Source organism: Cricetulus griseus, chromosome 3 (genome assembly GCF_003668045.3).
Source record: "Cricetulus griseus strain 17A/GY chromosome 3, alternate assembly CriGri-PICRH-1.0, whole genome shotgun sequence".
Taxonomy (NCBI): domain Eukaryota; kingdom Metazoa; phylum Chordata; class Mammalia; order Rodentia; family Cricetidae; genus Cricetulus; species Cricetulus griseus.
In genome coordinates this window covers 187,463,128-187,476,046 of record NC_048596.1, presented here as the reverse complement: position 1 = coordinate 187,476,046, position 12,919 = coordinate 187,463,128, and the positions used below count along the sequence as shown (strand labels likewise).

Genomic DNA, 12,919 nt, shown 5'->3' with positions numbered 1-12,919 from the left:
ATAATTCAGAATGTGGTATTCTTTGTGAAAAGACTTGAAAGACTGTCACAGAGGAGACAACAATGATGCAGGCAATGACTGTTAGGATGCTGAAGATCAGGCATCTGATGTTCAGGTATTTGGCAATGGAGGCATAGGTCTGGGCTCAATCACATTGCCCATCATCTCCTTGTTCCTGAACTTCACAGAGTAGGCACAGACAATGAAACCCAGGCACATTCAAGAAGAGTGCATTGAACAGGGACCAGACCATGTGGTCAGGCACAGAGACCTCTCCAGGCATGTTGATCACTGAGGTTTTCACCACAGCTGAGTTGTACTCCCCTTTATTGTCTCATAGCTTGGGAAAGTTCTCCTCATGGGACACCTGTGTGACCGCACAGGTTAATGATCACAAAACCTACCCCTGTACTTGAGAGTATGGGATGGGATCCCACCTGTTTTTGTTATCATTCCACACCAATGAATCAAAAGGGCCCCAATTCAGAGGAGCCCCAATTCAGAACCTTGGTTGCTTATCCTACTATCAATGTAAATTTAAACACTGCTGCAGAGACCCAGCCCCTTATTGAACACCACCTTCCAGGTCACAAGAGAATCTGTGGCAGAACTGAGACCACACACACCCTCCAGATCCCATCTGTTCAGATGATGAGGGGGAATCCATGGTCCTTAGCACCCTCCTCCCAGGTGTGTCCCAGTTCTTCGCTGTTCCTTGAGCTCAGCCAGCCCCACAGGTTCCAAGGGCGCCATCTTCCCACTATTTCTAGGCGGAGAGGTGGTCATGTCAGCAGTACCAAGAGGCATTATAATCAAAACAGTAACTGTGGGATCTTCCTCAGTCAAGAACTTTGGTGTCTGCTTCCTTGACCCTGGCATATCCACTAGGAGCAGGCTGCACAACTCAGAGCTTCTTATATTTTGTTCTTTAAAATGCCTCCAGCTGCTGCTTAATTGGTATGTTTAATTGGCAATGCTAATTGCCTCATAACTATAGCAAGAACGGTTAGGATATCATTATTCAGATAAACACCAGCCAAACGCAAGCCAGAGCGTGCCCAGAGGCAGCAAGCTAGGAGGCCAGAGCCAAGGGGCCCTCCACGTACCTACGGCCCCTTAAAATTTCCCCCACGGCTGGGGGTTTGGTGGTGCACGCCTTTAATCCCAGCACTCCGGAGGCAGAGGCAGGCGGATCTCTGAGTTCGAGGTCTCCAGAGCGCCAGCCTGGTCTCCAGAGCGAGTGCCAGGATAGGCTCCAAGATACACAGAGAAACCCTGTCTTGAAAAAAAAAAAAATTGCCCCCGCGTCATCCTTGACCTCCCCTGACCACGCCCTCATGGGCAAGGCCAGGCACACCTGTAGGGGCTCCTAGGAGGCGGGGCTACAGTGTCTTCCTACACATAACCCTTTTACAAATGTGTGTTGGGGGGTGGTAGAAAGATAGATCAGAGGGTCAGAGTGATTCCTGCACTGAAGGCGTCCCTGAAAATATCATGGCAGACAGGAAAACAAACCACAAAGAGGTGAGAATGATCCAGGCAGTGGTGGTGCACTCCTTTAATCTCAGCACTAGGTAGGCAGAGGCAGGTGGATCTCAGTGAGTTTGAGACCAGCCTGGTCTATAGAGCGAGTTCCAGGACAGCCCGGCTACACAGAGAAACCTTGTCTTGAAAAAAAAAAAAAAAAGAAGAAAGGAAGGAAAGAAGGAAGGAAGGAAGAAAAGGGTGAGAATGAAAACTTGGTTCAACCCGACTTAATAATCAGGCTGGTCAAAATTCTAGAGAGTCTAATGCCAAGCAGTTTGTTGTACACATATTTAAACACAACAGAATTTGGAAAAAGTTTCCAGGCAACAGTCATTCCAGTTCCAGGTGCACAATAAATAAGTTTAAGGCATAACTGCATAGAAACACCTTTACTAAGTAAAGGTCAAGGACAGTGATTCTCAACCTTCCTAATGCTGCAGCACTTTAATGCAGTTTCTCATGTGTGGTGACCACAACCATAAAAATTATTTCATTGCTACTGTTATAAATTGTGATGCAAATATCTGATATTCCACCTCTGTGAAAAGATCATTCATTCCACAGCCACAGACACAAAGGGGTCAAGACTCACCAGTTGAGAACCATTGGCCTAGGATCTGGTATGATCTCTGACAGAGATAGTATAGAGGTCAGCAGACTATGAAAGTACACATGACAACTCTCTAATGATGGGTTCTATTGACTGAAAGATAAAGATAAAGGGCTAGGGAGAGAGCGTCTGGGATATTCATTCTGAGGGATTTTGGTGAGGTCTGGCTCTACAGATAGCAAAAGGTTACCGTGTCATTAACAATAACTACTCCCAGCTTTCTGGGTGAAATGCAGGGTTTTTATTTCCTCCATTGAGGAGACATCCCTGAGTGCTTAAGTTTGGATCCCAGCATCCACATGGAAAAAAGAGAGAAAAATAAAAATAAATAAACAGGAGTTGGAGAGATGGCTCAGGGGTTAAGAGCACTGGCTACATTTCCAGAGGACCCTGGTTCAATTCCTAGCACCCACATGGCAGCTCACAATTGTCTGTAACTCCAGTTCCAGGGAATCTGAAACCTTCAGACCAATGCACATAAAGTAAAATTTTTAAATGATTATAAATAAATACTAAATAAACAGTTATCACCAGGGCTTATAGTCCCAACACTTGGGTTGGGGGGCAGAAAAATTGCTGGAGATTGCTAACTTCTAGCCTAGCTCCAGGTTCAGTAAGAAACAGTCTTTTTTTGTTTGTTTGTCTGTGTTTGTTTTTGGAGACAGGGTCTCTCTATTTAGCCCTAGCTGTCCTGGAACTCCCTTTGCAGACCAGGCTATCTTAGAATTCACAGAGACTGCTGGATATTGATGGCTCACGCCTTTAATCCCAGCACTCAGGAGGCAGAGGCAGGCAGATCTCTGTGAGTTGAGGCCAGCCTGGTCTCCAGAGCGAGGACAGGGCAGCGAAACCCTGTCTCGAAAAACCAAAAAATAAAAATAAAAATAAAAAATATTTTCCTTGTTATGGCAGTCAATGCCTGTGGCTTTCTGCTGGCTAACTAAGGGGAGAGGGTCATGAATTAGAGGCCAGCCTGGTCTACGAGGTAGAGCAGAAAGGTGAGGGGCCCAGAAATGGAGGCATCCGCAATCGGCATTCTCTATAAATTTAACTATGGGACTTGATTACATATGGGCAGAAGGAGCCCCAACTCTTAGGTGATTGGAAAAGCCAGTAATGTTTATGAAATATTATTAAATTATAGTAAATAGATCTGTAGTCCAGGTTGACCTTATATTCTCCATTCTCCATGTCCTGCCATCAGAGTGCACAGGCACGTGCCTCCTTTGAGTTTAAAAACAAAAACAAAACAAAAAGCTCTGTCTGAAATCCGGGAAGCTATTCGACTGAAGGCAAAAATCCTATGAACTTGGGACTTAAAGGGAAAAAAAAGTTCCTTTTTCAGGCCAGTAAGATGGCTCAGTGGGTAAATGTTCTTGCTGGGCAAGCTTGACAAGCTGGGCTTTATCCTTGTGACTCCAGCAAAGTTGTCCCACCACCTCCATATGCACTCTGTAGTGTGTGCCTCACCCCCACTAATAAAAAAATAAGTTTCTAAAAGTTCCTTTTGCTTCTGGCTCCCAGCAACCCTGGCTCTTTGAGGCTTAGCACAGAAGCAGGTGCTGGGCGTGGGCCTGGCAGGGGCAGGCTAGTGCAAGGGTGGCTGGCACAGGCACTCTCCATCCTGGGCTGGTCGTGGGAGGACACTCAAAAATTACCCGGGTTCAGCACTGGGTATCTCCTCAGAGGACACAAGGACCACAGGTATTCTTCCTCCCGTCTTTTGATGGTACCACCCTAAACTCCAGGGCCTGGGCAATGAGGTGGGTTTGGGTCTGAAGGAAACAGTGAAACCTTTCCAGCCCTAGGAAACTTTTGTTTTGAAAGATGAAAAGGGAACCCTTAGGGGACTTCCAGGATGACTCTCTGGAGCTTGAGTATAGCCCTAGATAAGGGTTGCTAGGGTTTTTCCAAAGCCAGGCTGCCTATTGTTGTGTGCTTATGACCCATCCTTCTACAGTCCTTTTTCTTTTTCATCCCCCCACCCCCCGTCTCTGCCCCACTCTTATCTCACCCTCAGATTGAGCATGGCTGGAGAGTCCAGGCCGGGCTCTGTCCATCCAGGCCAGAAGAGGCCACAGGACACGACCATCTTCCGGTGAGTTCATGCTATCAGCAAGGAAGGCTGATCGTCCATTTGTTTGAGATGGAAAAGGGAATCTAGAAGGCTCCCTAAGTGTGCTGCCCACCCAGCAACTCAGGCTGCTTGATTCTGTGACTCATTCTTGAGCCTCAGGTTTTGTCTGTTACTGAGGGAACTGATTCAGTGCATTCCACTTTATCAACCCTATGTAACCTGACATCCTCCAGCCTAGAGTCAGGGAGTCCTCTAAGGAGAACCTCTCCTGTGGGGAGTCAGAAAATTTTTTTCTAAATATAGATGTCTAGGGACATTTCTGGATGACAACTTGTCCTTAGCTTGGCATGGCTAAAACAATTTCTAGGAAAACTTATTTATTTAGTTAGTTAGTTTTTGGTTTTTCCAAACAGGGTATCTCAATGGCTTTGGAGGCTATCCTGGAACTAGCTCTTGTAGACCCCACTGGTCTCAAACACACAGATATCCACCTGCCTCTGCTTCCTGAGTGCTGGGATTAAAGGCATGTGCCACCATTGCCTGGCAGGAAAACTTATTTTTTGTTGTTGCTTTAGAATTTAAAATTTACATTTATTAATTTGTATGTGTGTTGTTCATGCATGTATATACGTGTGTGTGTGTGTGTGTGTGTGTGTGTGTGTGTGTGTGTGTGTGTGTCAGTGCACACAAGTGTATATATTTCATGGCTCCTGTGTGGAAGTCAGAGGACAACTTCAACTTGTAAGAGTTAGTTCCCTTCATCTACTATGTGGGTCCTGGGGATCCAACTCAGGCTGTCAGTGTTGGTGGCACACACCTTTACCCCCTGAGTCACTTTATCCATCTAGTTGTTTTGTATGTGTTTATCTGTATTTTTGTTTTATTTATTTATTTTTGTTTTGTTCTTTGAGACAGGGTTTCTCTGTATTGTTTTGGAGCCTGTCCTGGAACTTTCTCTGTAGACCTGGCCTCGAACTCACTGAGATCCACCTGCCTCTGCCTCCCAAACGCTGGGATTTTGTTTTTTTCGAGACAAGCTTTCTCTGTTTAGCTCTGGCTGTCCTGAAACTCGCTGTGTAGATCAGGCTGGCCTTGAACTCACAGAGATCCACCTGCCTCTGCCTCCTGAGTGCCAAGATTAAAGGAGTGCACCTCCACCATGTGGCTGTTTTATTTAAGACAGTATTTTTATTCCTTGAAAGTTTCATACCTTTATACAATGTACCCTGATCATATCCATCCACCACTAACTCCCTTCAATTACCCCTAATGCTCCCATCCCATCTCTCTCCCTTCTACTTATTTATTTATTTATTTAATATTTAGACAGGATCTCCCTACTTAACCCTGGCTGGCCTGGAACTAACTCACAGAGATCTTCCTGCCTCTGTTGCCCAAGTGCTGGATTAAAGGTTTGGGTGCACCCTTCCTGGAGATAATGAGTAGAGCAAGGGTTATCTCCCTAAACCAAAAATCCATTTACTGGATTGAGGACAAATCAGATATTAAAATAGTTAAGAACAGGCGCTTGCCTTTAGTGGCACTTGCCTTTAGTCTCAGTACTTGGGTAGTAAAGGCAGTTGGATCTCTGTGAGTTTGTGACCAGCTTCGGCTATATACTGAGTTCCAGGACAGACAAAGCTACATAGTGAGATTCTGTCTGGAACAAAACAAAACAAAATAACAAACAAACCAACAAACAAACAAAAACAGAGCTGGTGTGATGATTCAGTGGGTAAGGGTGCTTGCCACCAAGACTGACAACTTGATCCTAGTTCCTGGGATACTAGGCTTCTCTGTTAAAAGGCTCAGAAGCCATCAATCACACTTCTTTGTTTTTTTTAACAAGGCCACTTTGAGGCTATTGGGGGCCTGTACAACTGGTCAGTTCTTGACACTTTTGTAGTTAAATTCCCTATTTTTCACTCCGACTTCTGGCCCACGAAGCTTGAATCCAAGTTTGTTAGCCTCTTTCGGAGCGCTTTAAGGGAAAGGTTTGCACGTGGACCGATGGGGACTCAGGCTCTGTTCAGAAGGGCTTCTGGGCATTCAAGATGTGGGCAGGAAGCAAGCAGAAGTGGCTTTCACTGAGACTGGGGAACTTCTAAGAGGTCAAACAAGTTTTTCCCAGTTGATGGGAACAGCACAGTTTGACCCTCTTGGTTTGGATTGCCCTCAGAAGAGCAGGTTTCTAGCATGCGCTTCTCTGAGCACTAAGAAGCTGGACGTGGTCCATGTGGAGGATGTGGGGAAAGGAGTGGTCCACAAGGGCTCCTTTCTGCTCCAAAGTGAAGCCCTGGAAGATTGGGTTTTGCCTATAGAGCCCTCTCTCCTCCCCGCCGCTTGCTCCCCTTTTCCCCCTCCTTTCTCCCCTCCCCCCACCCCTTTGTGTGTGGGAAGTCTCAAGTTTTTAGACAGACTGCAGCAATTAGCCCCAGTGCAATCAGATTGCTCCCCTTGGGAGAAAAAAGTCAAGTACCGGGGTCGCTGCGTACCCGAAGGAACTAACTCAACCCTGAGGTCCCTTCTTGCTTGCGACAGGCGAGACTGCAGGAGTGAATGCGGTAACCCTGCAGTCTCATATCTGGACGAAATAGTCTCTCTTCACACACTCATTTTTGACTATTTAGGAAAATCATTTTAGAAATAAAGGATAAAGACGCAAAGAAAAACAAGTCATGCATTGGCCGGGAATCGAACCCGGGCCTCCCGCGTGGCAGGCGAGAATTCTACCACTGAACCACCAATGCTGTGCTGTAGGATAGTACCTTATTGGTTGGGATGTTTAGTTTCTTCCCCGTTTAGAGTGGAACAGATATTTCTGAAATTCATCATCTGGAGTCCTGGACACACAACACTCCTCTCTCTAATCGGACCCACATGGCTGGGGAGGGCTGCACGCCCCCCACCTTGATCTGCGCCAGCTCGCTCTTTCATTCTCCTACCGGCCGGAATCCGAAGCAGCTCTGAATGGCCTCAACCACCCACCCAGACCTCCAGCAGCCAGGAAGCAGAGGTGGCCGGAAATCTCATCACAGTTCTGGGAACCCTGAAAAGGCGGACCCGCAAGCTGTCCTTCCTTTGGATCTTGGAGTCTGCCTTTGAGCTGTGCACGAAGGCGACAGCACCTGAAGGGATTCAGTTGCTTAACTTTAGACCCTATTCCCAACTCAACATGCTCACCAGCCTCATCCCCGATAGGACTCATTGCGTTATGTATTCGCACCATCCCTTCTTGTACCGAAGAAAAGGAGGGAGAAAGGGAGGGAGGGAACTGCATACTTATTCTCCCGGGTCTACACAGATCTCTTCGTGTGAAGCGGGGTGAAACCGACCTAGAGCCTGGTACCTTTTAGGAGCTTGCCGTTTTCCATGACCAAGGATAGATGGCTTGGCGGCAGCCTTAACCTTTCCTGCTGGCCCCGAGTTTGCTGACCTCTGCATTCTGGTAGTTTCCATGTTAGGACTAAAGTCTCCATACCCTCACTGAGACCTTGGGCTCTGGCTTAGGTTTTCCCTTTCATCCTCTGCCGGACTAAGATCCCGAAGATCAGCAGTGCCTGGCTCAGGCAGAAGAGCCTTTGGAGGGCCAGGCTCTGGCTGAACAGCGGACTGCAGGCGATTGTCCCTCTACTGCCACCTGCGGGGGCGGGGGTTGGGGGTGGGGGTAACAGAGTCCGATCAGGGAGAAGCTGGTTTGCTGTGGTCTCCCAAAATGACTTTGGGCAAGACCTAGGGTGTCTTCTGGTGAAGAATCCTGACATTCAAAGGAAGAGTGGCAGGTGGGGGTAGGATGGTCAGGAAGGAGTTCAAGGTTAGCCTCAGCTACAAAGGGAGTTTGAGGCCAACCAGGGCTATGTAAGACTGTTGGAAGAAAAGGAGGGAGAAAGGGAAGGAGGGAACTGCATACTTATTCTCCCAAGTTGAGCTGAGGGACAGGTGTCCCTCATTTGTTGCCACAGCAATGGTAACTATGAATTGAACTATGAGTCAAACAGAGAAGGCATACCCTACTAGCTAGTGGGTGGGTTTTTCCTGGGGAAGTGGGAGATAGAACTAGTTGACTTGACTGCTCCCTCTTCTCCTGTCTCTTTAGGGTGGATGGAAGCAAGAGAACCCCTCTATTCATCAACCCGGTGCCTGCCAAGAGCCGCAGGGCCCACCTAAGTCCGAGGGTCAAGAAAACCAACAGTCCTTACAAGGCCTGCAGGAACAGCCATCTGCTCCAGGGCCATAGAAAGAGTGAGTGGGGGACACAGGTCTCAGTGTCAGTGCTAGGGAGGAGTTGGGTGTCCTGATCTGAAGGGAGGGACGGTTGAAAAGCCCTGGCAGTGTTGCTCTCATTCCCTGTGGCCTTTGTGTTCACGTGGGCATCAAACCTGCCCCCTCTCTCAGCAGTCCAGACCGAGGAGCTGGATTCCATCAGGATGGAACTGAGTCAGATCAAAGCCCAGGTGGACAGCCTATTGGAGAGTCTGGAGTCCATGGAGCAGCAGAGGCACCAGCACACAGGTCAGGTACTCAAGAGGGTGCCCAGGTCACACTCGAAGTGGGTCCCGGTTTTCCCTGCTCCTGAAGATACCAACCAGCATTGGGGGTTCTGTCTGTGGCTTTCTCTCACCGTAGGCCTCCTTTACCAGTATTACTTCTCCTTCATTTCACCTGACCTTTCCCATGGCCAGAGGACCTCTGTGACATCTAGGTTGTCCTAGTTACACGTGCTCTCCCCCCCACCCCCATGTCTGGAGTCAGAGCAGCTGTCTCATTCTCTCTTGTTCTCTGCAGTTCTAGATTACTGCTAGGCTCCTGGATGAGTCAGCAGGGACCTCCAAACTGACTCCTATTGACTCTCAGAACAGGAACAAAAGATAGTGACGAGAACAGGTGCCCTGGAAGCAAGGCTCCTCCTGCACAAATGCTGAGCTCCAGCAAGGTCTCCAGGGGCCAGAGGCCTACCAAGAGGCTGCTCAGTGGAAAGCACAGACAAGGGGCCACCAGTGAGTGGCCTCTCTCTGAGCAAAGAGAGGGCACTTTGGCTTCTCTAGGAACCTACAGTTGTAGGGTCCAGACAGTGACTTACAACCTTTACCCAAGAGCAATGCCTAGGACAGCCTCCCCCGCTTTAACTCTGGTATGGTTATCTCAGCTCAGCTATACCAGGTGCTACTGCCAGGCATCTGGACACTTAGGTCAGTCTTGGTTTGAAATATCTTCTAGAAAGGAGGCAGAGGAAATCTGAGCTTTGTAGGATACTGTAATTATGTTCCATATTCCAAGACCCCTGATTAGCTTGTTAAAATTTGAATTTCTGTCACTTTTCTGGCCTCATCCCATTGGTTGCCTCTGCGTCTTGGGGCCGCATTGTACCATGCTGCCCAGGGAAGCTGTGGCATACTAATGTGCCTAGGTTGAGATAATCTTAAATCTGAACTGATAAATGACTATTATATCTATGTAGCAGTAAAGGGCCTAAGTTTTCTCTGCCCTCCCATCTCTTCCTCTGCTACTCTTGTCTCACACTGCTTCCCGAGTCTGCTCATCAAGATCAGGGTTGGTAATGGTGAATTCCCTCATGACTCCCTGCCTAATCCAGGCTGGATGGGCTCAGGAGAGTCCACGATGCTGCCTAGGGTCTAAGTCAAAATTGTCCCAGAAAAAGAATGGGCTTCAGGGAAAGAATGTTTGCTCTTGCTTGCTGGTTCTGGGTTTCCAGGCTTCAGTGGTAGTGGGTATGCTTAGCATGGACAATCACCAACACCCCCTCATCCCCCAAAGAATCTAGAATAGTCTCTGACTTAGCAAAGGTCCCAAGACGTAAGAGTAGAAGGGGAATTGGGGGAACCTAGATTTTGGTAGATGACCTCCTCTCCTAAACTATGCCTCCCACTCGCTAAGCCAGCCTCTCCTATTAATCCTACAGGTGAAGAATCAAGCATTGGACCCGGATAGCCCAGAGGTGGGGACCCTTCCAGGCTCCAGTGTTACTTCTTGGATGGCTTGTTTCCTTATTTTGTGTTTTTGGAAGACCGTTGGTCACACCCATGCAACCTGAAGTAACCTTCCTGGGGCTAGGGCAATGCAAGTGGAAGCATGGTTCTGGCAACCCACCCAGAAAACCTCCCAGTGGTTGTGGGTTTAACGTTTGAGGTCTTTTCCATGAGTCCAGGGGTGGGCAGGGTAGGAAAGTCCCACAGCCAGCAGTATCTCACCATCCTCAGTCTTGCAAGAGGACCCCGACAGGGCCCTGAACCCAAAGAGCACTATTAGCCCTCACTGAATGAATGCAGACTGCTTATTTTCCTTCCCCGTGCACCACTAAACCTGGTGTGGAAGCTCTTTTCTTCAGCCACAGTAGTAAACACACTTGTGTCCCTGCACTGACACTGAACTGTGAGATTATGTGTGTACCTACCTAACCAGCCCCTTTTGGTTAAAGCCACCACAATGTGCCCTACAAAGCCATAAGCTACTCTTCAAAATAAGCAGATAAGTTTTATGTCATTTTTTTTTAATCTTGATTTTCACTGGTATACTAACTTCAGATTTGCTCTACAAAGAGTCATGCCAGAAGGGAAAAAAATAAAAATGTATTTCTCCCTCCTGGTCAGGGGCTCCTATGAGGTCCTCATAAGAGGCTGAACAGACCTCTAGGATAGTTACCTGTAACAGTCATACACAGCTGCCTTCAACTCAGCCTCAGTGAAGATCAGGAACCCTACACTCCTGGTCAGTAAAGCCAGCTCTGCCTAAGGAATAGCCAGGCTGTAAATGTGCCACAGTTTTTAGGAGTTCTTCCTCCTCGTAGTTCATTGCTGCCCTAGCCAAGACTGGACAGGAGACACCATATAATGAAGCCAGACCAGGACTCCACTTTTTTTTTTCTTTTTTCCTTTTTTGCAACAGGGTTTCTCTATGTAGCTCTGGCTGCCCTAGAACTCAGAGATCCACCTGCCTCTGCCCCACCAGTGCTGGGTTTTAAAGGTCTGCACTATCACTTCTGCAAAGTCATGGAAACCTCCAGTTATGCTACCCTACTGGCCAAAGAAGGGAGTGACAGGGCTTCTTTCTAGAGCATAATCCTTTCCAGTTACCCAACTCCTAGACATGATCTTGTGCTTCAAAGGAGAGGATAGGTGTGCACCCAGATTTCTGAGGCTATTTAACTCTCCTGTCGTTTTGTCGGAGACAGGGTTTCTCTGTGTAGCTCTGGCTGTTCTGACATCTCCTCGGTCTTTTCACCTCAGACACTGCTCCTAGGGCAGGAGGTTTCTCCTCTAAAGCACGTTACTCCTTTTCACTTACAGTGAGCTAAGAGACAGGAAAATTTAAGATAGTACTGACAATACAGTCAATACTGGCAATACAGACTCAACACATGCCCAGTTCAAAACGGCATTGTTTCTAACTGTAGTACCAAGAAAAGCCACAAGATGTATTTTCAGGTATAAAAAAGGTTTTTATGTTTTAGTTCGGGTAGTGAGAAGGCAAAGTCCCTTGTCCATCCTCTCAAAAGAAGCAGTTTATCATACACTGGAGCCAATGGCTGGCCTGCACAGGGTCCATCCCTTACAAGAACACAGCTCATTTACCAGGTAATCCAGCCGAAGTCCTTTCCAACTTGGGAGTAAGGCTGCTAAGGCCCTTTAAACCGTTCCAACACAGCTGTCCAGCGCTTCGGTTCAGTGCGCGCTGCCTCCCACTCTCGTTTCTCAGCTCGGCCAAGGCAGGCGACCAGCAGCCGGGCCGTTTGGGAAAGAAGGACATCAGCAGTCATCCGCATCCTTGTTGCTCGGGTTTTCCAATCAGGACGGGGCGGCGGCGCCCCTCCGGCGGGCAGCTCGCACCAAGCACTGCTGCAGCACTGGGTAGAGGCGCTGGCAGCCTTCCAGGCCCAGGCGCACCGCGTCCGTCCAACTCTCAGTCTGGCCGCCTTCCCCGCTGCCCAGCAACCCGGCCACCTGATTGAGCACCGGCATGAGCGCCACCGTGAGGCCGGCTGCGGAGTGCTCCTCCTCGAGCCGCGTGGGGTCCAGCAGCCAAGTGGGCGAGGGTCCCGGTGCGAGGCTCAGGCCGCAGCCCACTACCAAATCATACATCTCCACTCCCGCGTCGGCCAGGGCGAGCGCCGCGGCCGTGAGAGCCGCGGCCAGCGCAGAGCCGCCGTCCTCCAGCAGCAGCGCGGACACCTCGAGCTGGGCGCGAGGGTAGCGCCCCAGGCGCACCGCGGGCTCCAGAGCCTCCTGCAGCGCCAGACTCAGCTCGCGCTCCTCGCCGCCGCCCTGGGGGGCGCGACGCCGGGGGCCGGAGAAGGGCGCGCGGCGGAAGTCACAGAGCAGGCGGCCACGGAGGGCGGCCGGAGCCTCGCCGCCCGCTCCCGCAGGGCCGCCGCCGCGCTCGCCGCCCTCGGCCTGGCGCGGGCCCGACACGGCGCAAAGCACCTTGGTGCCTCCGGCCTCCAGGTAGGCCGAGCCCTTGGCCTGGCTCAGCAGCCCGGCGCGCGCGTACACCGGCCGTAGCCGCGTCGGGTCGCGGGCAGCAGGCAGCTCGTCTTCGTCGGCCGCGTACAGCTGCGGCGGCTGAGACTCCTCCGGCCCGCGGATACGACGGTGGTCTCCCGGCATGGCGGCTACCGGCGCACGAGCCACTTCCGCCTGCTGGGCTACCTTGCGCACCGGCTCTTCCGCTTACTTAAAACAGGCGCGCCC

At 49.7% G+C, this 12,919-nt stretch overlaps 2 protein-coding genes and 1 non-coding gene across 4 annotated transcripts; 1 reads left to right on the top strand and 2 right to left on the bottom strand.

Moving 5' to 3' along the window:
• The first annotated feature begins 4,047 nt into the window (after nt 1-4,047).
• Nucleotides 4,048-10,597, top strand: LOC113831282 (heterogeneous nuclear ribonucleoprotein C). 2 transcript variants are annotated; one of them, XM_027406023.2, is made up of 4 exons: nt 4,048-4,235; nt 8,311-8,456; nt 8,613-8,726; nt 10,135-10,597. In XM_027406023.2, exons 1-4 carry the CDS (start codon nt 4,165-4,167, stop codon nt 10,161-10,163), a joined length of 360 nt encoding a protein of 119 aa, XP_027261824.1. In that variant the 5' UTR covers nt 4,048-4,164; the 3' UTR covers nt 10,164-10,597. The 2 variants fall into 2 exon arrangements, with proteins under 2 accessions (XP_027261824.1, XP_027261823.1); XM_027406022.2 differs by having other exon boundaries at nt 4,050-4,235; nt 8,610-8,726.
• On the bottom strand, nt 6,894-6,964 carry Trnag-gcc. Its single transcript has one exon. It is a non-coding gene; the product is annotated as a tRNA-Gly (tRNA).
• Nucleotides 10,598-11,592: 995 nt separating the features above from the next.
• Nucleotides 11,593-12,911, bottom strand: Exosc6 (exosome component 6). Its single transcript, XM_027406021.2, has one exon. It carries the CDS (start codon nt 12,833-12,835, stop codon nt 12,017-12,019), a length of 819 nt encoding a protein of 272 aa, XP_027261822.1. The 5' UTR covers nt 12,836-12,911; the 3' UTR covers nt 11,593-12,016.
• Between the last annotated feature and the right edge of the window lie 8 nt (nt 12,912-12,919).